This window comes from Antedon mediterranea, chromosome 10 (genome assembly GCF_964355755.1).
Source record: "Antedon mediterranea chromosome 10, ecAntMedi1.1, whole genome shotgun sequence".
In the NCBI taxonomy this organism is placed as follows: domain Eukaryota; kingdom Metazoa; phylum Echinodermata; class Crinoidea; order Comatulida; family Antedonidae; genus Antedon; species Antedon mediterranea.
This window is the reverse complement of record NC_092679.1, coordinates 3188629-3213360: the sequence shown is the minus strand read 5'-3', so window position 1 is coordinate 3213360 and position 24732 is coordinate 3188629. Positions and strand designations below refer to the sequence as shown.

General features: G+C 33.8%; 4 protein-coding genes across 4 annotated transcripts; all 4 read right to left on the bottom strand.

The window, feature by feature from the left end:
- Window positions 1-4032: 4032 nt before the first annotated feature.
- Window positions 4033-8779, bottom strand: LOC140060632 (proteasome subunit alpha type-3-like). The gene is made up of 9 exons (XM_072106926.1): window positions 8702-8779; window positions 7757-7963; window positions 7125-7157; window positions 6914-6982; window positions 6641-6714; window positions 6395-6464; window positions 6055-6182; window positions 5238-5370; window positions 4033-4742 (listed from the first exon to the last, which is right to left on the bottom strand). Exons 1-9 carry the CDS (start codon window positions 8720-8722, stop codon window positions 4698-4700), a joined length of 780 nt encoding a protein of 259 aa, XP_071963027.1. The 5' UTR covers window positions 8723-8779; the 3' UTR covers window positions 4033-4697.
- Window positions 8780-9557: 778 nt separating this feature from the next.
- LOC140060300 (uncharacterized) lies at window positions 9558-11665 on the bottom strand. The gene is made up of 3 exons (XM_072106447.1): window positions 11551-11665; window positions 10879-11133; window positions 9558-10506 (listed from the first exon to the last, which is right to left on the bottom strand). The coding sequence occupies exons 1-3, from the start codon at window positions 11593-11595 to the stop codon at window positions 10450-10452; spliced, it is 357 nt and encodes a 118-aa protein (XP_071962548.1). The 5' UTR covers window positions 11596-11665; the 3' UTR covers window positions 9558-10449.
- Window positions 11666-14078: 2413 nt separating this feature from the next.
- Window positions 14079-16455, bottom strand: LOC140060572 (uncharacterized). The gene is made up of 3 exons (XM_072106846.1): window positions 16272-16455; window positions 15578-15790; window positions 14079-15205 (listed from the first exon to the last, which is right to left on the bottom strand). The coding sequence occupies exons 1-3, from the start codon at window positions 16416-16418 to the stop codon at window positions 15149-15151; spliced, it is 417 nt and encodes a 138-aa protein (XP_071962947.1). The 5' UTR covers window positions 16419-16455; the 3' UTR covers window positions 14079-15148.
- Window positions 16456-18163: 1708 nt separating this feature from the next.
- On the bottom strand, window positions 18164-24347 carry LOC140061151 (GTP cyclohydrolase 1-like). Its single transcript, XM_072107616.1, has 7 exons — window positions 24335-24347; window positions 23699-24008; window positions 21653-21762; window positions 20893-20948; window positions 20486-20517; window positions 19811-19895; window positions 18164-19337 (listed from the first exon to the last, which is right to left on the bottom strand). The coding sequence occupies exons 2-7, from the start codon at window positions 23988-23990 to the stop codon at window positions 19214-19216; spliced, it is 699 nt and encodes a 232-aa protein (XP_071963717.1). The 5' UTR covers window positions 23991-24008; window positions 24335-24347; the 3' UTR covers window positions 18164-19213.
- Window positions 24348-24732: the final 385 nt, after the last annotated feature.

Genomic DNA, 24732 nt, shown 5'->3' with positions numbered 1-24732 from the left:
TAACCTACAGTACAAACTACAAGGAACAATACAGAACAAAAACTAGTAAGCATGTACTTTTTTTGTACTGTGTTACGGAGTGCCAAGATTTTTTAACAATAAATGTATTATATTATTATATTAACCATATATAAGTAGGTATACTTCTGTACTTAATAGACCTACTATATATCTAAACTAAACACTACAGTATAATCAAAATTAAATATATTAAATACTATGTTATGCCTATCTAGATTTAAACACATTAAATGTTAGTACAATCGGATTCAAAATTAGAAAATCTTAAATACTACAACAATACAGTACAATCAGAATTAAAACATTTTAAACTACAAGTACAATACAACTAAACTAAATACTACAGTACAATCGGAATCAAAACATATATTTAAAAAAAATTTAAATACTAGCTACAGTACAATCGATATTAAAATATCCTAAAAATACTACATTACAATCGGTTAAATTATAGCTACACTCTATAATGTTGTGAAATATGTAAAAGAATGTTGGCAAATGCATTCTAATCGGCCCAATCCTATCGGTAGATAAATCATATTTTTTATTTGCAAGGGATAAATCCCAACATGGATTAAAACCCAAGAAACGAATGTCAGAAACAAAATGGTAACAGATTCATTGACGTAATTATATGTATGTTTGCTTTACTGATCACCTGATACATTTACATTTAATATTTAATGAAACGATTGTAGATACAGATACAAAATGGTAACAGATTCATTGACGACATAATTTATGTATTTTTGTTTAAGACGACTCGGCTATAGGTGGACTTATAACAACGATTATTCAATCAATCCTTATTTCTTCAAGAAAATTGTTGCCACAATAACTACAGATTGATTTTCGAAAAGATAATATTGGTCTGACAGTATACAATAATTAAAGGAAAGGAAGTAGAGATTGCTAACAATTATAAGTATCTGGAGTAGTGTTTGACTAAAGCTTAAATGGGTGGACATGTTGACCATATAGTTAAGAAGTTAAATACAAGGCTGTACTGTTTGAGGAAACTCGGTTCGTTTGGGGTAAAGCAGGATATTTGTACTATAGAATGTTTTGTTTACTAATCAGTGATGTTCTATTTGAGGATATTGTATGTTGGGCTGGGAATATCAGTAAGGCATGTAAGGGAGATAAAGAACAAATTGAGAAGGTGCTGGGTAGAGCGGGGAAAGTAATTGTTGTCTACAGCGAACGGCTTACCGATGTATTCCATGCTATATTGGAAGACACTAATCACCCTCTTCATGGGGACATTATCATCTCTGTTTTACATTCGTTATTATAACGTTTTGATGCAAACGTTGTTCATTTAGAACATGTATTTCACAGAAACGTTTTAGAAAAACCACACCTAAAAACACGCAATTTCAAATGTTTCGATTACGTTTTACAAACGTTCTGTTACAGATTATTGACATAATTATAATGTTATTTGTTTTACTGATTACCTAATAATCAGTGGTGTGTGCTAGATCTTATTAAATGTACTACTATCATCTTTATAAAATTTGCTACTGTGTTATCGTTAGATAAATTATATTTTTTATTTTTAACTGGAATAAAAACTAATTTCTTTATATACTTTCTATATCTATAAATCCATAAAAATTATTCAATATCCACCTTAGGGAATCCACCTAATATATCTATATTAGGGATGGATAACTAAAAAAATATATAGAAATAAAGAGCCATAATATACTGTATTAACTTGAAAACTGCAATTAATTCTTGGGCGTTAATTAATTGCAGGGCGTAGTTGTTTTCCCTTTGTTGCTGAAACCATGGAGGTATAAATACCTCCATGCTGAAACAAATGCACTAAACAAAAGAACAAAAGCAGCAGTATTTTAACACATTAACACACTCAATTAATAAATGGGACAACCCTATTTTCCCATCTTTTTATAATGGTATAGTCCATACAAGTCGAGGTGGCCGAAAACGGCACCTGATCCAAACGGTTAACAAAAAAATACAGATAAAATATATATATATATAATTATATTTGAATGAAATGTCAAATACATTTTTAAATATCGATACATTTTAATGACTTTATTTTTCTCACCATAGAATCAATTACCATCATACATTTTGCCCTTTTTGTTCACTGTACATTCAATACTAATCATGTTTTTTAAAAATTAATTTAATTGGACAAAAATTTTTTAAATGCTATTCATTTGTTTTGTTTCTATTTGTTCAATCATTTTTTCTATTAATTTGTAACACTTGTTTCATTCTCATTTAACCATGCTAATTATTATTCTCAAATTTTTTTTTTAGACACAACAATAAATGTCCTCGGCATGCGTTCTGATTTCTTGGATGACTCGGATGAAGACGACCTCAACGAAAGTGATTCCTCCGATAGTTTTGATGAAGACGACGAAGAAGACTTCTTCAGCGACGAAGAAGACTTCTTCAGCGACGAAGAAGACTTCTTCAGCGACGAAGAAGACTTCTTCAGCGACGAAGAAGACTTCTTCAGCGGTCCCGAAGTTGTTTCAATGATCACGCATGCTTCAGTTGGTGCAAGGTCCGTCTTAACTGGTTTCAGAATTTTCACCGCCCCCGGTGTGATGGAGCTGCTTTCGTCAACGCAATCAGTTATTATAAATAGGACGAAAAGTCCATATAGAAGCGCAAAACGATCAAGACATGTCAAATCAAAATCTAGAAATATATAAACTCTAATTGCTACAGAAGAAGATCTAAATAAAAGACAATTTTTTCCATAACACAAGGTACTATGTAAAGGAAATGTAAATATGTGTAAATACTTTTTATATTCCATTTTTCTATATTTTAACCTTTATTTTTTTATGATAACTAGTTTTAACATTTTTCAATTTATATTTATGCATTTAAAAAAAACATGACTGTGACAATTTAAAACTGTCAAATCATTTTATATTTTAACTAGTAGTATTTTGATGTTTTTTCTAAATCGATAAAACAATTTACAGTAAAGTTTATTTTAAAATGTGTGACCATAACAAATTTCCCATCCAGTTAAATTGTATTTCATTTTTGTTTTAAATATTTAAACATAACCTTGATATTAAATCAGAGAAATATTTAAGAGTTTAATTTTACCTTAACATGGACATTTTTAGACTGGTTAATAATATATAATGATAACATTGTATTTTACAAAAAAATAATCAGGTAATGTGTTGTTATAAATAGTACTGCAAAGACTTGATTTTATTTTAATAAATGTTTATAGAAAAATGTTACATTGTGGTTATTTTATACCGTAAAAATATTATGATAATGTTGATGATATACGACTGATGGGAACAAAATACATAGAGTTAAACTAGAGAGATAACTATGCAAAAACAGGGCGACAGTATAAAACATAATAATTTTCAGAATTCAAGTTTGAATCTTGGTTGGGGTGACTTTTTCTTATTCTCACAGATTCCTTTGTAGTTTCAAATTAATTAAATGATTTTAAATATTATTTATAAAGAAATAAATAATACTGTCCATAGCCTTACTGTAGTACAGTTTTTATAAATTGTGGTTTGAGAGCATTTAAAGGAGTTAAAAGCTGTTTATATGACTTTTGTTTGTCTATCAGCTACCCTTTTGTTTTGATTTTCTTATGCCTTCTATACTATTATCAATCCTTATTTGCATACTGATTATTATTATCTGCTTCCTGTATTATTGTTATTCCTGATGATGAAAGATCAAAAAGAACCAAATGTTAAATCACGACATGTTATGAATGAATATTATGAATTTAGCCAGATTACTGTGCATGTGTTGAATTGCATAAACAAATTTACTAATTTTTAAACTAGAATGCTTGAATTAATATTCAATATTATGAATTTAGTTAGATTACTACTGTATGTATTGATTTAAAGGGCAAACAAATTTACAAATTTTTAAACTAGAATGCTTGAATTAATATTAAATATCATGAATTTAGTTAGATTACTACTGTATGTATTGAATTAAAGGGCAAACAAATGTTGACACTAGAATACTCGATTTGCTTTATTAAAAAATACAAATAAATTCAAATTTACTGAAACTTATGAAGAAATCGCAAACACTGGTCTCTCATTTTAATTCCATAAATAAGAATTTAAACCTTTTTTTCGTTAACATAGCCTAGTCTTGACGCTTAGTTTGTCCCACAATTTCAATTTATGTATCGGTAATATAATTAACATGCTAGTGACGACACAAAGTGATATTAACTGTGTAGTTGTTTGATACATACGTTTCGCGAAAAACACGGTTTAGTAGCCAAAAAACACATCATTTTAGCTTCAAGAAATGTATAATTTAGAAAGTTTATTTTCACGCTTACAAACGTAGATAATTTGGCAATTAAACGGTTCATTCTAATCTTGTTAATTAATGAACTACTGTAGTATGTTATGGCTAAACATTAGTATTTTTTTATGAAAACACAAATCTATTTCACGCTCCTAGTGCCTGTAGCCACATAACTGCCTTATTGTGGCGTTACCGACGAAATGTTGCTTGTACAAATAATTGTTTGAAATAAACTTAAATTCGATTGAAAACTGAAAGTACATTACATAAGCACAATATTATGGTGCAGTTTTCACCGTCGGACAAAGAAAATGTTTTTACATATTTTATCTAGAAAAATTAGATACCAAACTTGTTTATGTTTCTTCATCTTCAGAACTTGACGACTCTGCCAACGACTCCTAAAAATTAAAAAATAATTTTGTAAGTTTAATTTATAACGTGCAAGAGTAAGGAATGTGTACCCTCTGCATACGAACCTAGTGCTCTCTCATAATAACTCTCAATTCAATTTAATTTTAAAATTTTTCAAACACGTACAATGTATCAAAATAGTTCTACTGCAGCAACAAATGTTTTTTTTTTTACAACAGTAACTTAATAAATGAGAGAATAAAAAACAAATGTTTTCTTTTAATTTTGTTTACTCAACCAGAACAGTGCAGTGGCGTAACGCACAGGGCAAAGGCCCCTAGTTTAGCACTCCTAAGGGGACCTCCAGCACTGGGGCCCCTTGATCCCTGGGGGGCCTCTGGAGATAGCCAGTGAGCGGCCCCTAGTTTAGCACTCCTAAGGGTACCTCCAGCACTGGGGCCCCTTGATCCCTGGGGCCCCTTGAGATAGCCAGTGAGCGCTCATAGCCATTACGCCAATGGAAACAGTGTTTAGTATATTACCTTAGCGCATTTCTCAGCTTCTGCAGCGACATCTTTAGGCACCATCTTATGAATACCATTGCTAACCTCTCCTACCCAACTCAACTCTAATTCAAAAGCTTTATCCTTAACTTCATCATGAACAGCATAAATACTACATAGGAAGAAAAATAAATACATAGAAAAACATACAAAACTTTTAAAATAGTAAAGGAGAATTTATGAAAGCTATAGAGAGAGCTATAAAGTTTTAAAGACATCAAACTATAGAGGGTGCTATTCTTTATTTGTTTATAAAATTATATACAGTATTTATTTTAGTTAAGATCATGGGACTGCTGACTCTTGTAGTTCAGTAATCGTATTACTTTAGCAGTCCCTGACCAATTCATCTTTGTACATTGTATATTATGTTTTGTTGGTCAAATAAATAAATGAAATGAAATGAAAGGGTGCTATTAAAAACTGATGCATTTGCTCCTATAGTAAACAATGTTATTTTCCAGACGAAGCAAAGGCAAAAATGGAAACACATTATTTTTCACCTTTATTTTATTTTAAACCAACTGACAGAGATGAAAACCTCCACAAAGTAGATTTAACCAACTAGGGCCTAGTAGAAGTGCATTAAAGGTAAATGTACATAAATAAATTGTGTTTTTTTTCCCATACACTTAAGGATTGGAGGAAATTGAACCTTTAGCAGGCACAAGGATGTTGCCTCGAAATATCGGGGACCTTCGGCAATTATCGGGAGAGTTAAGAGATCTGGATTCTGGTCCTCGGTTATAATCCCACACATAGATAGGGTTATACTAGAGTGAGTATACTTGCTTACATTTTAGCAGCTTCTTTGATTGCATCACGGCATGTCATGTCTTTGATGTGTTTATCAGCCGTGAGCAGTTTCTCTATTTCTGTTTTCGCTGTCTGTTTTGCTTTTCCTATGGCGCAACCGAAGTAACCCTATTGGTTAAAAGAAAAAGATTTAAAATAAATTTAATCATTATTAATGATTATTATATAATTAATTAAACACTGCTGTTACATACTTTACAATACTCAAATTATACTCACCGTTAATTATATTTAAATTTGACAGACCTACAAATCAATCAAAAGGGTCATTCTTTAATTTTGTTTAAAATTATACATAAACAAATATATCATATACTTACGTATGACACGCCAGAAGGGTCTACCATGTATAATTTTGGTCCATTTTTATCAAAACATCCATACATCACACTAGAAAATAAAATAATGATTGTAAAAATGACAAATATTGAAATTGGGGCTACTATATTTACTAAAGATGGGGCTAATATTTACTACAACTGGGGCTACTATTAGTTACTACAATTGGGGCTACTAATATTTACTACAATTGGGGCTACTATATTTACTAAAAAGCCTGAACAAACCTGCAACCAAACGGCCTGGCATATCCAAACAACGTGTATGCATGTACGTATCCAGCCACACTTTCCACAAGTTTCTGGAAATTATTTTCAACAAATAATTTATTTCACCCAGATCAAAATTAAATGTTAAAATTTTTATTTTTTCAATATCTTGAATTGTATATTAATTGTTCAATCATAATAAGTGTTAATACATTATACAATCTATTTTGGTCTAATTATTATGATACTTATTAATATTAATTAATATATATATATTCTGGTCCCATTTACCTTTAATGGGACTGATGATCCATATGTTGTTCTATAATGTGCTGCTTCATCTCTAGAAACTTCACAAACCTGTGGACAAGTTAATAAATAATACAGAAACATAACAAATTGTGATATATGTATTTTCTCACCTTTTTAAGTTCTATTAGAACTCCATAAACACATTAATTTATTTATTTGAACTGTAATTTATACATTTTAATTTACTAACCTGACGAGCATCTGATAAAAGTCCTGCAACAGCCTGCGTGAAAAAAAAAATAAAAAAATTAATTACTAATATGAAAGCATGGCCAAACAATATGAAGGCTTGTAAAATATATTAAATCATAGAGGGGGCTATTTTATCAGCATCAGCATTTATAGTCAAATATGGGTTTATGCCAGGTGATTTTTTTGTTTGGTGTGGCATAGGCTGATTATAACTAGGTAATTCTAGAGCCAAGTAGTAGAGTCTGAATAATAATTAATAAATTGACATTTTTTTTCATAAATTGCCTTTGACTCCACTATTGATATTTTCTTTAATATTGTTTATTTTTATTTAAATTCAAAATTAAGAAATGTTTGTAATTTGTTTCTGTGGACTTTGTCGATGTACTTTTGTCCTGTGACAAATGATTTCCAGTTGAACTGTTGATTTGTTCCATATGAATTGAAATAAGATAAAAAGAAAAAAAAAAGAAAAAGAAAAAAAAGATTTAAAAACGAAAAAGAAAAATTGCACCTTTAGCAGAAGACAGGAGGTGCCTCAAAATATTGGAAAACTCCCTCGATTATTGGGAGACTGGGAAGGAAGGTCTGACATGAATCGGAAGTACCTAAAAGTAGTAATTTGCTTACCATTCCTATATGCCTGTCAACATTAAAGATTCTTTGATTTGCTCCAGATTCATAGAGCTTCGATTTAACTAACTTTTCTACAGCAAAAACTACACCATCTTTACAGCGAAGACTCACGGCTGTCCCGCTGTTTTCCACTGCTTTGATAGCATATTCTACTTGAAAAATACGGCCATCCGGTGAAAACTGGGAGGCTGAAAGATCATACTACAAAACGAAAAGTTTGATTTGTTTTTATTTCAAATTTATAAAGTGACCATTTTGTATTGTATTGGTTGGCAGTCAACAACAATGGCAACATAATGATAATGCAATGGCACAGTGTCAACCGTGCCGATAAATAACAAAATATTGGTAATCCTAAAGACATGCTTGCATTATTTATTATAGACATGGATGGAGGAATTATCTGATTAGACATACATATAATAGCCTTACTTATTATTTAATTAGGGCTAGGCCTAGCTACTATAGTCTATACTACTAGACTGGGCCTATTTTTATAATAATTAATTTAAATAATGAATAATAATTTAATAATATGCATTCGTCATTTGACTTATTTTTGATTGAATGAATGGAAACATTTTATTTTATTTCGAAAACGAGGCCTAGCTAGGCTAGGCATAGATAGGATAGCCTAGGCCTACATTTATTCCACCAAAGAAAGGCCTATCTAGTAATATTATGATGTTCTGCTCCTCCTTTACGTTTAAAAAGTGACACTAGGGCCTATATAACGTAAGCTATGCCTAACCGGGTTACCGTCTTACCGAACACGGTGAGACGTGTGAGTGGGAGGATGATAAATATTTAAATAGATGGATTGACAGGCCTAGCTAGTAGAGGGCTAGGCCTAGCGATAAACATTATTATTAATATTCTTAAGCAAAGAACACATCATTGCATTCTTTTTCGAGATATAAATAGAGGTAATATACTTACACCTGTTCCAATAGAACTCATTTTGATGTGCTTATTTATATCACAAATTGCACATTCACGTTTCAAAGAGATATGACCTTCGACCTTAGTTCCAGTACACGTTTTGTGATAACTGTGTATTATCGATATAATTAAAATAATCAATTTCAATTCACATGAATAAAATTATTTTTATATATAAGTTTATTTTAAAGTTTTTTTAGACTAAATAAATGTTTAATCTATATCCTTTGTAAGAATGTTTCATGTTACTTCCAGATTGTCGGAATTGTTTCCGCCCTCTATAATAATAGACTTTAAAAACTTGAAAGTTCTTAGTTTTTGTCTAATAAAGTGTGCGCGCCGCTAATATGATGAGTGTCGGTTCAGAATCAAGTTTTCTTTTTTTTATTGTCTAACGTATGCCGCAGATGCAAAATGCCATCAAATAAATATCATTATATATATTATGAAAACAAACTTATAGTTTAAATGTAATAAATCTGGGAAAAACGCCGAACTTATAGTGGCTAATAATACCGGTAATAATTATATTATTATCGGCAGAAAAGACAGGCAATGTAGAGGCATTTCTTTTTTCATGCGTATGCTATAAACCGTTGAATAAAACTCAGTGTTGCACTGTAAACAAATAAATCAATAATTGTTCTGGATTAACTCTAAATACGACTGCGTCAAAAAGGCCTCAGTATTGTGTATAGCAATCTGTTCATATCGGTAATCGTATTGATTTTGGATTAATAGCCAAATATGGCTAGTGTGTCTCATTCATTCAATTTCATGTATGTTCGTTAAAATTACTTGCCTCCTGGTCGACGAAATGCAAGCTGAACGAAAATAAAGATACATAAACACTTTTTGTTTTGTTTACAGTTTAGATGACAGTTTATTGTAACCCCAGAAAGTCTAACACCTGAATTTATCATTAATCAAAAGCTAGCTTAGTCTTAAATGGAAGCCTACATTTGATACGACCAAACCTCGTCACTGAGACACTTAATAATATAGGCCTACCACCAAGGGAGAGGGGGTGGAATAATAGGCATATGTAGCAGAAACTTTAAAAATAGACTTTTTTAATCGAAATACATCACCATAAATTAACTTATTTTAACATCTTGTATTAAGAATATTATTATTGATAAGTGATGGCCGCCGGGACACATTGAGAGAGATACAGATCGTCTTCCACTAAAGCGTGCTTCCCACTAGAGCCGAAAACACTTACGTAGACGCACACAGGCGCGAGTTAACCCCTAATGACAAGCGACAAAATAATCCATCGTTGGTATTGGTCAAATCACTTACGTCACGCGTACGCCTTTGCGTTGCGTCCAAAGCTTAATGCCTCGTATTCTATCAATGCGTTAAAATACGGGTTAAGATTTGACCAACCAATCACAAGCGATGGATTTTTGAACGAGTCGCTTGTCATTGGTCAATTCGCTTGCTTTGCGTCTACGTCGTCCTTGCTATCTCTATGGGAGAGGTCGTACTTTACTAAAAGGTTCCAGAAAAATATTAAAACAAATCCAGTTCATAGTAATAATTATAATCTTTCTCTTTTCAGGAAATTTATTAGTTCAATATACATTGAACTAATAAATTCCCTGAAAAGGGAAAGAATGATTATCCAATCTGAGCGACATCTTAACTTATTAGAGTGCAAGTGGGTATTAGCAAACCGAGTTTAAAGGTCTATTATAATATTTTTTTTTACATGGAGGTTGTGAAAAGTTATCGATGCTCTACTTGGAGATTTCATCGTTGTCCTGGTTGATTACCACTGGCTCATTGTTTATTGCCTATGGGAATAAAACATGAGTATGTTATGTTGAGTGCATACTGTGTTACAGTTCCTACTACAGACGCAACACAAGGACGTAACGCAACGTAAGTGATTCGACCAATCACAAGCGATGGATTATTCGAACGGTTGCTTGTCATTGGTCAACTCGCTTGCGTTGCGTCTACGTCATTGCGTTGCGTCTCTAGTAAGAACAAAGCCTACAGACGGCGAATACGGTTCGCTTACGTCCTTGTGCTGTGTGCTGCGTCCTACTGGGGAACCAAGACTAACATACGTTTATTAATAGCTAAAATAACCCTTAGGACACCCGCCCCCACCCCATCCAACAATGTTATATCAATTAATAGATAATAGATTGTACACTTACTATGATTCCGTTAGGACAAGTCTTGTGACTGTGATGGCACGTTCCGTCGCAACACGCCCGGTTATGTATACAATGCTGGGCAGGCCTGCAATCTGACGTGTTTTCTTCCGTGTCCCCAGCTACTTCCGACGAGTTTCCCGCTCCTCCTACTTCCGCGACTCCGTTCTCCGCCTGTCCACCAGATGCTCCTTCGTCAGTTCCTTGTTGGTTTTCTGCTGTCCCTTCATCTTGCGCAAAGGCACAATGTTGTACTAACTGGTGGAATTAATAAATAGATGCTTGTAATTGTGCGTAACGGTAGTGCATGTTTACGAAAGATGTTTACTTGAAAATTTGACTTAGTATGGAGAAGAATACTTAGGCCTATAATAATATTTCTCCATGGTTAAATATTAAACACAACTCTCATGTATCATCCGCGCACAGTACACGGAAGACATAATCCATACACATTTTATGTTAGGTTGGTTGGATATCCATATTTTATCATGGATTAAGGAATTCTTAATCCATGATTATATTAAGGCCAATTTACACAACAGATGAGCGGTAACGGTAAGCGGAAAACCGCGTAGCTTGTCCGACGTAGAATCAGTGGAAACCGCCCGCCGTACGCTCCGTGTTGTGTGTAAATTAATAAGGAATATAGATCAATTGATTTGCTTCACTTACCAAGACTATGAGAGTTATACCAAGTAGCTTCTTAAAGGTATTCATGTTGATTTCAGTAGTTTCAACGAGCGACGTTACAATTACAACACCAACAACAGACTGAACTAACTTGTTGAAATTTTGTTTAAGAAGATTAGTGAAATCATGTCGGATTTAGAAAATTGAATGGAATTTATCGAATTTTTGAAATCGGGCAAAAAAAAACATAAAAGAAACGAATTATATGACGAAAAATCAATATATTTAGTAAAGCTTAAACAATAGAAGGTTGAGTTAATATGCGATTAATAAACTCCTGGTCGATAAAATTAAATCGAATTCTGTCTTTTGAACATGTACTGCACATGCTCCAAAATAAATGTTATGAATAGAGTAGAATCGGCCCCCACCCCTCATTTGGGACACCCCAGGGGAACTTTTCCTTGAAATAATTTCATTTAGATCCTGATTCGTCAAAGCTAATTAACGAGTGTGACGTGAAATAAGGCTTAGAAATTGGTGATAGAGGAATTTTTGTAATGCAACTGGCTTTCATTTATGTAAATTAAAGATGTATTGTCCTTTGAAACACAAAAAAATGAAGGTCAAAATATTCTAAATTTAAATTGGCCATATCAAAGTAATATTAAAGTTATTCACTTTAAGTCGAAAATTTGAGCCAAAACCAATAAGTTTACGTAATTAACAGGTAGATTAATTTGATTACATTTCGTCTGGAAAAAAAATCATCGCGAGCAAAAGTAAACAAAGATTTCAAACAACGAGTATGCATTATGCATGATGCTAATTAGGATTGTTTACAACTCGTCACGGTTGAGAAGGTGGATCGCGAGGAAGTTTTATGATTATGCATACAGAGTAGCCAAACAAGCGCGTTGCATTATGAGATATGTTTTGATCGAAAACTTTGACTGGAAGTCAAAGTTATTTTTTGAACAAAAAAACGTCTGTATTTCAGTTAAATGATTTTTTTCGACTAATTTTTGGTGAAAGTTAATAACTATTATGATACTTCAAAATGACCCACTTTTTTCGAATATTTATTTATTTATTTTTTTTGGAATTAGTCAAAGGGACAATACATCTTTAAGGTATTTTTCTTAGGGAAAGACAGACAGCAAGTTGACAAGCGACAATTTGAATGTAATTGGTCGAATCGCTTAAAGACCCCTTCCCTGCAATTTTGGACGTTTTTTTGGAAAATAATACATATCACTTTAAAAACATTAAACCATGTCATTCCTTGTCTTAAATGTACGTTTTATGGTAAATTATGATAAAAAGTGAGAAACAATGCACTACCTAAGTAGCTCGCGGCGATCGACCTCTCGTGGACGGTCTCAGGCCTAGCCTAGCTAGGTTTAGTTTTGTAGGCCTAGCTGGTAAACATCGGTAACGTACGAACATCGTACGCTAGCTAGGCTATATACCTAGCCTGACGTTGTATAGTTGCTGCATTAATTGTCTTTCTATTTTTGCCAGACTCCGTTGATACAAATTGGGGAACACCCGGTATTTTCGCTGAAAAGTTAGGAGTCTTCCATTTGTTTTGGCTTCACGATCGATCGAAAAGTGGGCGAATTACAGGTGAAAAACAAAAATATCAATCCGCGCGCAATGCATTTTGGGATTTATAGCGGGCCGCTATAATTATTAAAATCGATTTATTTTTCACATTTTTAACCGTTTAAAGACGAAAAAAGTTATCGCAATAGGACCATATAGTATTATTTTTACATTAAATATAGTTTGTGATCTTAAATTAGATCTAAAAAACGTAGGGCCAATGGGGCTTTAAGCTTGGTTCTCACTTGGACGCAACGCAAAGACATAGACGCAACGCAAGCGAGTTGACCAATGACAAGCGACAGTTCGAATAATCCATCACCTGTTATTGGTCAAATCCCTTACGTTGCGTTACGTCCTTGTGTTGCGTCTAAAGCTTGGTTCCCACTAGAACGTAACGCAAGGACGTAAACGCAACGCAAGCGTTTTAACCAATGACAAGCGAAGTTATAGACAGTTAGCAATCACAAGCGAATAAACCATCGCTTGTGATTGGTCAATTCACTTGCGTTGCGTTACGTCCTTGTGTTGCGTCGCCAGTGGGAACCACGCTTTAGTGTGAATAACCAAGCTTTGCCACATATTTTAAAATAAACATTAAGGTAACTTTTACTTTACATTAGGCCTACGGAGCTATCCTTTAAAGGCCAGGTGCGGGCAAAAAATGTCTATTGATCATACATTCCAATAATTATCGATCTATAGTTTCCCATGTTTCATAATTTTTGGGATTTTATTTGTGTTACACAAGCTTGTTGAAAATAATCACTTTCATATCAGTGGGGTATAGTTCAAATTACACAGTAAAATCTCTATTCTTGTGTACACAAATTTGGTAAATAGAGCGGCATTTTAAAAAGCTATGAAAAATAAACGGTGTGGTAAAATAAGTTATCAGATGACTAAAATATAGGTATTATAACTTGAATTTTACATTTCTGGTATTTTTATTCAAATTCAGATTTTTATCTTCATGCTATAGCAAAAATTATCCACCGTGTATCCACCATATTTTTCACTTTCTAGAGAGTCACCAGACATTACATTAGGTTAAACTACCTAACTACTGAAAAAAGTCTTCCTGGTTTTTATGGCAGAATTTTCCTAAACCTTGTAATTGACCATATTAAGAGAAATTTATATTTTTTCGTCTTGATCTCTGTTACAAATATTTGATTTATGTACAATTAACCAGATATTATATTTAAAATTCATGCCTGTACCTGAGCTTTAAAACACGGATACTGCATTGAGTTTTAAAAAGAACAAATTAGCCACAAATTATACATTTCATTAATTTATTCATCAACATGAGTACCATGGTTAATTCCCCAACATAGCACCCACCATAAGAATGTACGACTAATTTACCTACTGTACGTAAAACGTACGATAAAACGTGGTCTCCCCACTTCACGCAACTGAAGTCAATTTTCCACTAGGCGAATTTGTTCATTCGAATCGAAAGCGTCAGCTTATACGCATGCGTATTCATGTTTCCGTCTTCCAAATCCCTCTCTACGCATGCGTAAAATCTAACGCAAATGGTGCGGAACCAAGATTGAACAAAACTACCTGGGTTTCGTCAATGACTGGTGGCTCACTCCGGAATACCTTTCTTTCCAACAAGATAATTATAACCCGAAAGCATTTCTCGAAATTATCAACGGTTTTCCCCTAAAAATTAGTTTTTAATATCTTAAAATACTTCCTCGTGCCAAAGCTTAATGCATCTTATCCTAACAATGCGTTAAAACATGGGTTAATATTTGACCAACCAATCACAAGCTGGATTATTTTGAACGAGTCGCTTGTCATTGGTCAATTCGCTTGCGATGTGTCTACGCCGTCCTTGCCATCTCTATTGGGAGAGTTTGTAAGGTTCCAGAAACATATTAAAACAAATCCAGTTCATAAATATCCAATAGCGACATCTTAATTTATTAGAGTGCAAGTTGGTATTAGCAAACTAAGTTTAAAGGCCTGTTATAATATTTTTTTTACATGGCGGTTGTGAAACGTTATCGATGTTCTACTTGGAGATTTCATTGTTGTCCTGGTTGATTACCACTGGCTCATTGTTTATTGCCTATGGGAATAAACATGAGTATGTTATGTTGAGTGCATACTGTGTTACAGTTCCTACTACAGACGCAACACAATGACGTAACGCAACGTAAGTGATTCGTCGACCAATCACAAGCGATGGATTATTCGAACGGTTGCTTGTCATTGGTCAACTCGCTTGCGTTGCGTCTCTAGTAAGAACCAAGCCTACAGACGGCGAATACGGTTCGCTTACGTCCTTGTGCTGTGTGCGTCCTACTGGGGAACCAAGACTAACATTAACATTACGTTTATTAAAAGCTAGAATAACCCCCGGGACACCCCCTCCCCCCGCCCGCGCCCACTTCATCCAAAAATGTTATATCAATTAATAGATAATAGATTGTACACTTACTATGGATCCGGTAGGACAAGTCTTGTGACTGTGATGGCACGTTCCGTCGCAACACGGCAGGTTATATATACAATAATGGACACCGGGCGTGCAATCTCCTCCTACTTCCACCACGTCTCCATTCTCCGCCTGTCCACCAGATGCTCCTTCGTCAGTTCCTTGTTGGTTTTCTGCTGTCCCTTCATCTTGCGCAAAGGCACAATGTTGTACTAACTGGTGGAATTAATAAATAGATGCTTGTAATTACGGTAGTGCATGTTCATGAAAGATGTTTACTTGAAAATTTGATTTAGTATGGAGAAGAATACGTAGGCCTATAATAATATTTCTCCATGGTTAAATATTAAACACAACTCTCGTATCATCCGCGCACACGGAAGACATAATCCATACACATTTTATTTTAGGTTGGTTTGATATCCATATTATATCATGGATTAAGGAATTTTTAATCCATGATTATATTAAGGCCAATTCACACAACAGATGAGCGGTAACGGTAAGCGGAAAACCGCGTAGCTTGTCCGACGTAGAATCAGCGGAAACCGCCCGCCGGCCGTACGCTCCGCGGTCGGTGTGTGTAAATGGTCATAAGGAATATAGATTCTATATTTTCATTACCGTTACCGCTCGTCTGTGTAAACTGGCCTTTAGACGTTACAGGAATTTCGATCAATTTATTTGCTTTACTTACCAAGACTATGAGAGTGATACCAAGTAGCTTCTTAAAGGCATTCATGTTGATTTTAGTAGTTTCAACGAGCGACGTTACAATTACAACATCAACAACAGACTGAACTAACTTGTTGAAATTTTGTTTAAAGAAGATTAGTGAAATCATGTCGGATTTAGAAAATTGAATGGAATTTATCGAATTATCAGGCAAAAAAAAAACATAAAAGAAACGAATTAGATGACGAAAAATCAATATATTTATTACGGTAAAGCTTAAACAATGGAGGGGTGAGTTACTCCATGGTTAATATGCGATTAATAAACTCCTGGTCGATAAAATCAAATCAAATTTTTCCGACATCTGTCTTTTGAACATGTACTGCACATGCTCCAAAATAAATGTTATGAATAGAGTAGAATCGGCCCCCACCCCTCATTTGGGACACCCCAGGGGAACTTTTCCTTGAAATAATTTCATTTAGATCCTGATTCGTCAAAGCTAATTAACGAGTGTGACGTCAAATAAGGCTTAGAAATTGGTGATTTTTGTAATGCTAACTGGCTTTCATTTATGTAAATTTAAGGTATTTTTCTGAGGGAAAGACAGACAGCAAGTTGACAAGCGAAAATTTGAATAATCCATCGATTGTAATTGGTTGAATCGCTGAAGCTTGGTTCTCACTTGGACGCAACCCAAAGACATAGACGCAACGCAAACGAGTTGACCAATGACAAGCGACAGTTCGAATAATCCATCACCTGTTATTGGTCAAATCCCTTACGTTGGGTTACGTCCTTGCGTTTCGTCTTAGTGAGAATAACCAAGCTTTGCCACATATTTTAAAATAAACAGTATGGTAACTTTTACTAGAACGTAACGCAAGGACGTAAACGCAACGCAATCGTTTTAACCAATGACAAGCGAAGTTATAGACAGTTAGCAATCACAAGCGAATAAGCCATCGCTTGTGATTGGTCAATTCACTTGCGTTACGTCCTCGCGTTGCGTCGCTAGTGGGAACCACGCTTTAGCGACGCAACGTAACGCAATCTACGCAACGTAAGCAAATGCCGTTCTAATAATTGTGTTTGGCCCCGCATGCGCCTTGAGCACTCTGGAGTGGTATGTGCGCTATAAAAATCTTATTATTATTATTATTATTATGCGTGAAAAATCAAACCTGCGATGTTTGCAACACTATATTGCGTCGTCGGCTCTCACTTGTGATTACGCAATACAGCACTTTGCGTCGATACGTCGCGTTCTAGTGAAAATCACGCTTTACATTACGGAGCTACCCTTTAAAACACGGATACTGCATTGAGTTTTACATGGTTAATTCCCCAACATAGCACCCACCATGAATGTACGACTAATTTACCTACTGTACGTAAAACGTACGATAAAACTTGGTCTCCCACTTCACGCAACTGAAGTCACTTTTCCACTAGGCGAATTTGTTCATGCGAATCGAAAGCGTCAGCTTATACGCATGCGTACTCATGTTTCGTCCGTCTTCCAAATCCCTCTCTACGCATGCGTATAATCTAACGCAAATGGTGCGGAACCACGATTGAACAATTTACGGAGGAAGTACGCCTAGATACAAAACTACCGAAGTTTCGTCAATGACTGGTGGCGCACTTCTGAATACCTTTCTTTCCAACAAGATAATTATAACCCGAAAGCATTTCTCGAAATTATCAACGGTTTTTCCCCTAAAAATTGGTTTTTAATATCTTAAAATATTCTACTTTTTAAATAAAAATTGAAACAATCAATAATGCCCGAATAATATACATATTAATGACATTAAAATTATATTCACAATTAGCTACATAAAAATAGACTTGATAGCTATGCTTTAGAAAGTTTAAATACATTCTGTAAATATGTTATATTTTCCTATAATGTCCAATGAAAAATGTTCAATGTATAAATCGCCTCATGTCTTCATTAAAATGGTATATTTATCATGTGTGTACATACTTACATTATGAACCTATTCGGATTGATAGGTCCATGCTTATATCTACATTTTCTATGGCCAAAAAAAAAATGCTCAACCAATCAGAGCTGAGGAATGTTTGATTCGCTTTTTGAAAAACAACTTTAGACGACTCAACTGATAACAAATCCGGCAAACTAATATAAAGCCGCAGTTAAGGTTCCCTCTATTGTCAAACAATCGGTCTTACGCCCCACAAACTAGCTCAAACCATAATCCAGTATTTCACATGATTAATTGCACCCCAAAATTATAAATAATAAAATATGTCCACTATATTATATTAATTAGCCTGAGTTATCCCTATATATATTTTCTATGTAAAAACATATTTTGGCCTCAAAGCCATACACCAGCGGTAAGCGGAGAGTAAGCAATTTGTGAAACATATACAATTCTTCTTAAAGCTCTGTCTAAACTATCAAACTAGTGATGTGACAAATATGGTAGTGATGCGCCAAAATATGGTACTGATATGACATCATCATGTCCATATATGGGCACATCACATGTTTTGTCACATAAAGTTTGATAGTGTAGACAGAGCTTAAGGATATAATATTATTTTGTACTTAAAGATATATTGTCCCCCTAAAAAATGTTTTTTGTTGAATATGCCATTTAAATGTCCAAAAATTGGATAGGAAAAAAACTTAAATAGTCAGAATTGTTGGTTAGACAATGGATTTTTCAAATAAAGAATAACATTTTGGTTAGATTTGTTTTGTATTTTTATAAGTGAAAGTGTTGTTTGTTTTTCTATAAAAGTGAATAATTTTATTAAAACTGCAAAATGGCCTATTCAAGGTCTGTTTATATTCTTAATTCTTGTTATGTTTTTGGGAGAAAATACATATTTAAGCCATTTTTTTGTCACAAATTGCTCTCCCAACCAGCCAACGCCGGTCACGGCTTTAGAATGTATGCACTGTACGTTTGTTGTTAACAAACTCTACTTTATAAGGGCAAGAAACTCTTCTCTTGTTTTAGGATCTTCACGGAAATACCCCAGCATGCAACTTGTAACAGTTTGACTGTTCAATTTCTGAACTCCACGCATCACCATACACATATGTCTTTAAAAAAAAAATTTTAATCAGTATTCAATTTATCATATTTATGAAATATATTTATTATATTTATCTTAGACCCCATTTACACTTACGATTGTGTCGTGGACCGCCCCAGGATCGGGTGCAAACTAATCATTTAGGCCCGATCCAACATGTTTACACTTACGTTTTAAACGACAACCCTGAAGATAAATTTTCTGAATCTTTTGGTCACGGTTCACTGCATAAGCTGCTCCTGGACCTACTTTAGAGGTGGCCCAGATCTACATCCGGCCCAGGGCTGGCCTAACTTCACATGGAGTATTTACAATTCCTATTGGAAACCTAGGGCCGGCCCAAATTGTAAGTGTAAATGGGGTCATAGCATGGCCTAATATTTACCTCACTAGTTTGATGTGGACACTACGGCGAGGAAATCTATCATAATGCGTGTTGGTTGATAATAATAGTAAATAATAAATGATTAAACTACTTACGATGCCTCAATCACCACACCTACTCCTGCCGGCGCAACTGCCTCTGTCAGTGCTACAGCTATTTGTTTGGTCAACCTCTCTTGTACTAATGAAATATAAGAAAATTATTCTGATTAGAATGATAATGATGATAATGATCTTAAATCTTATAATTCAACTTCAATTTCTTATGCAAAAACAGGATGGATCAACTTTTTGTTGTTGTTTATCTGGCTTATAAACTAAGTGTCATTTGAGGCTTAGGGAGTGTAGTTAAAAAATGCGTAAGATACAATCACTAGGTCTAGATTGAACCAGGACCTCAGGATTTGAAGGCAAGCATGGTAATTTATGTCTTTTATTAAATAATTTTTAGATATCTTCAACTGTAGCATTTTGCAATTTAAATGTATTTTGAAAGATATTATTATATAAATTTTATCTTTGTGTTTTTTAAAAATATATATATATTTTATGAGCAAACTGATATTGGTGCCTTCCACTGTTGGTTGAAGAAAAGTGATAGCTTCACTACAACAATGGTTATTGAATGATGATGTGGGTAATTATGATTCAAATGATAATCATGTTGATAATAATTATTCTAATACTGATGTTGTTATGATTAATAATTATGATGAATATGAATAAAATGATAATAAAATGATACATAAAACAAAATATTATCGAAAATACCTTGTAATCTGCGACTGAACATTTCAACAATTCTATATAAAAAAAAAAAAAAAAATTCCTAATAATATGAGGTGGAATCGACCAATCACACAGCAAGGATATACAATACACTGTGTGCGTTATATGCAATATGCAATAGTTTCAATTAAAATCTATATTCCAATGATAAGCTCAGATTTGTAATTTGTAATCTCAAGTGTTTTATTCTATACTGTACGTATGAATGAATACTTTAACGTGTGTTTACACAGGATTTGTTCCTATCTTCATTAGTATGCTTGGCAGTAAGGACAAACCAACCTAATCTGAATCTGAGATACTACATCAATGCAAAATACAAAACAAACAAGGCAGGGGTTTTGCTAATATAGCAGTTAACGGGTAAAAATGTCCGTAGTAATACTTACCTAGCAATTTTGCTTAGTCCTATAACACGTTTATTTGGTAGATAACCTATAGATACCTTAAAAAAACAAAAGTAAATCAAAGTACAACAATATTAATTATTAATTTCTTTTCACATGTAATACAAATAGTAATAATAATGCTATATATTATACTATACTATATATATTTATAAATCCAAAGGCAAATTACTGAAAAAATGACAATGCTGTGAGTATCAGTGGCTGGATCTCAATGGAGATACAAAAAAAATAAGCACTTAAAAAATGACAATGCTGTGGGTATCAGTGGCTGGATCTCAATGGAGATACAAAAAAAAAAGCGAAAAGCTAAATCAAAACGATAAGTAAAACAGCCAGAAAAGTTAGCAGAGCTTTCAGGCAACACTAACCCTTTATCAGTGCAAGTACTATATACAGTATATTATATAACATTGCACTGTGGTTTTATGTAAGTGATCAAAGAGGCCATTTGAAAAGAAAGACGGCTAACCTGTTACTGATACAGTATCATGTCTAGAGACAATAAACAGCCGGCAGTTTCGTGTCTGTGCGACTGTAACATTTGTGTTAGCAGACAAAATAATACTGCAAACTTTTTATTTCGCTAGACATAGAAATTTACAGTCAATTGGTCAAAGGTGGTCAGTATTGGGAGATTCCATTATCAGGATTTGAACCCAGTATGTTAACCACCAAGCCACAGTTGCCACTTTATTTTACACTGATGATCAAACATTGAACAAAATAAATATGTACCAACCTTTCCAACAAACGGTACTAAATGATGCTCACACATTGAAAAAAACTCGATGTCTTTGACAATAACAATTTCATCGTGGTCCTCGTCAAATATTGCATTGTTTAATAGATCTGAAAGGATATAATTATTAAAATTAGTAATAAAAGAGGAAATAAAATTAATTATTACAAAAATAAATTGTTGACATTAAAAAGAAGACACTCTGGTGAACTTACCTTATTGCATGCGTAGTAGTATATCCAAATAGCAATCTACATTTTGTGTAGGTTTTTAATTAGTACTAGTACTACTACAACTACACAAATTAATTTCTTCAAATACCTTTATCGCGGGCGGACAATGAATATGGACGAGGTCATTGACACAGGAAGTAAACATTTGTACATCTTAATTTCCTTTTACCAAGAAATATAAATAGTTAATAGAAACGTGCATTAATTATAGGCAATTTGTACAGTATGCTGCAAATAAATATTAAAATATTTATTTAATTATTAAGTTGAAAGTACTAGTACTACATGCTATACCAATTTTTTTCCTAAACCAGGGTTTCTCCGGGTAAAGTCCCACCCTCCAAACTCGGCACATTTTTGTGTTCTAGTGGGGTTATACCAGAGGCAGGCATGCAATATATATATCTACAATCCAGATCTCATGGTCTAATGGTTAGGACATCTGCATATCAAGCAGAAGGTTCCGGGTTCGAATCTTGGTTTGGGTGACTTTTTCTCATCATTCTCACAGATTTCCTCATCTTTATCATTTCAAATTAATAAATACATTTTTAGTATATGACTGGATATTCAATCTGATATATCTCTTACTGGAAATATATTGGGGGTTAACTTATAACCCTGGGGCAAGAGCACAAAATGGGGGTTGTATTTATCGTCTGCTTATACTCAAGTATGGCATGCTCCATGACAAGTATGCCAAAGTGCAACGACCTTTCAACTTGTTTTATCAAAATTAAATCAGTGATTGTAATATTCAATTCACCCGTTTGACACGCCTCATCGACTATTGCATTCTCATAAACTGGTGTGGTATATTATTTTTATTACTGTCATGTAATTTATTAGATACCAAAAATTAAGGATAATTTGAATGTCAATGGTGAAGCATCGTTGAGCCATTGAGATCGTAATTAACTCTCAACGAGGAGGAGCGTTTTATGAATAGGTTGGTACTACGTCACAAGCTCTTTAAGAGGCCAACGCAACAGGTTTTTAATAATATGTTTTGTGATACAGGAAACGGTATGACGTGTGGCCAAGTACGAAGATGACTTAATAAATCCTTGGTGCTTGTTTATAAATCAATAACATAGCTATTCTACTTATAATCTTTTATTGTAATAATAAACAATAAATAGATACAAATACTGTAATAAAAGCGTTTAAATTTAAAATTAAAGTCCTTAATACAAGATTTGTTCTACCACCAGAACTGTGGTCGATGAGAGATTATAATTTATTCGATTTTATTACTAAGTTTTTAATCCCTAAGATCTGGCATTATAAATACAATGTACTTTAATGTACTTTACTCCAATAACAGAGGTAGAAAGTCACAGTTTTGTTGGTTTTTCATTCATTTCTTATTTTATATTTAACAATTTTTATATGCAAGATTACCATTTTAATTTCATTTCATTATTTATTTGGTCCTCTGGGAGACCAGTCTTAGACTGACGTGATCACAGGTGTACCAGTTCACACACAGCCACTGATCATAAGTGGGCCCTCTGGGAGACCAGTCTTAGACTGAAGTGGTCACTGGTGTACCAGTTCACTCACAGCGGCTGATCATAAGTGGGCCCTCTGGGAGACCAGTATTTGACTGAAGGGGTCACTGGTGTACCAGTTCACTTACAGCCACTGATCCTAACCTGGCACTCTGGGAGATCAATCTTTGACTGAAGGGGTCACCAGTGCACTAGTTCACTCACAGCCACTGATTATAAGTGGGCCCTCTTGGAGACCAGTCATTGACTAAAGAGGTCACCCAATATAAATAAATAATATAAAAATAAACATTGTTTACCTTCTATTTTTTCTTCATAACCTTTTGTAAAAAACATTAACGCTTTGGCAGCTCTTTCGGGCGTCTTCTTCAGCCCCTCCCTACTCGAGTCCTCCCCTACACTTTCAATTAACGATTTGTACGCTTCTTCCATGATGGAAAGCTGTGAGTCGGAATCCTTTCGATACAAGTTGGAAAGCGAATTTGGTTTTATCGATTCTTTTGCTTTGTCGTTATTTTGGTTTGTGTCTTGTATTTTCAAATTCCGATGGATATTCTCCTCAATGTTGTGCGTCTGAGCTCTGTAAGCCATTACTTGTGTCTTATAAATCTGTTGGTACAACAACAAAATATATATTTAAAGACGTATTATTACTATTTTAAAGTTCCAAACTACACATTTTTGGGGTAAAAATTACAATATTTTGATAATTTAACCCGTTCAAAAAAGATCCTAACCCATGACTACTAGCTTGGTTCCCAATTGGACGCAACGTAAGAACGTAGATGCAATGGCAAGCGACCGTTTGCATAATCAAATCCTTTACGTTGTGTTACGTCGTTGTGTTGCATCTCTAGTGGGAACCAAGCATTAGCACCTGGAATGGAGGTTCAGAAGGACCTCTTTGGATTTGGTGTTATCTCTAATATATTTACCAGAACAAACAGTTTCATCTGAGTTACCACCAAATAGAGACCAAGTGTACTGTAACGTCCTGTATAGGTCGGCTTTTAATACAGCCAATTAAAATGTATGCATCACTAACTATATATGAAATTGGACTAGGTATACTGGAAAAAATGGACAAAAAAGCTTTATTGCTGACCAATCAACCAAAAATAAACTGCAAGTTGAACTTAACTTGCAGAATTCATTGTTAACGAATAGAAATAAATTTATCTCTTCAAATAATAAAAAAGCGACTTTAACAATCCACAGGTATGCAGAGATTTTAAAAGCATTGTGTTTGGTATTTATCAACTTTACCATTAATTTTATATTCAAACAAGTTTTAATGAATTAATGACTTTAATAACAATGTCATTGTTATCAA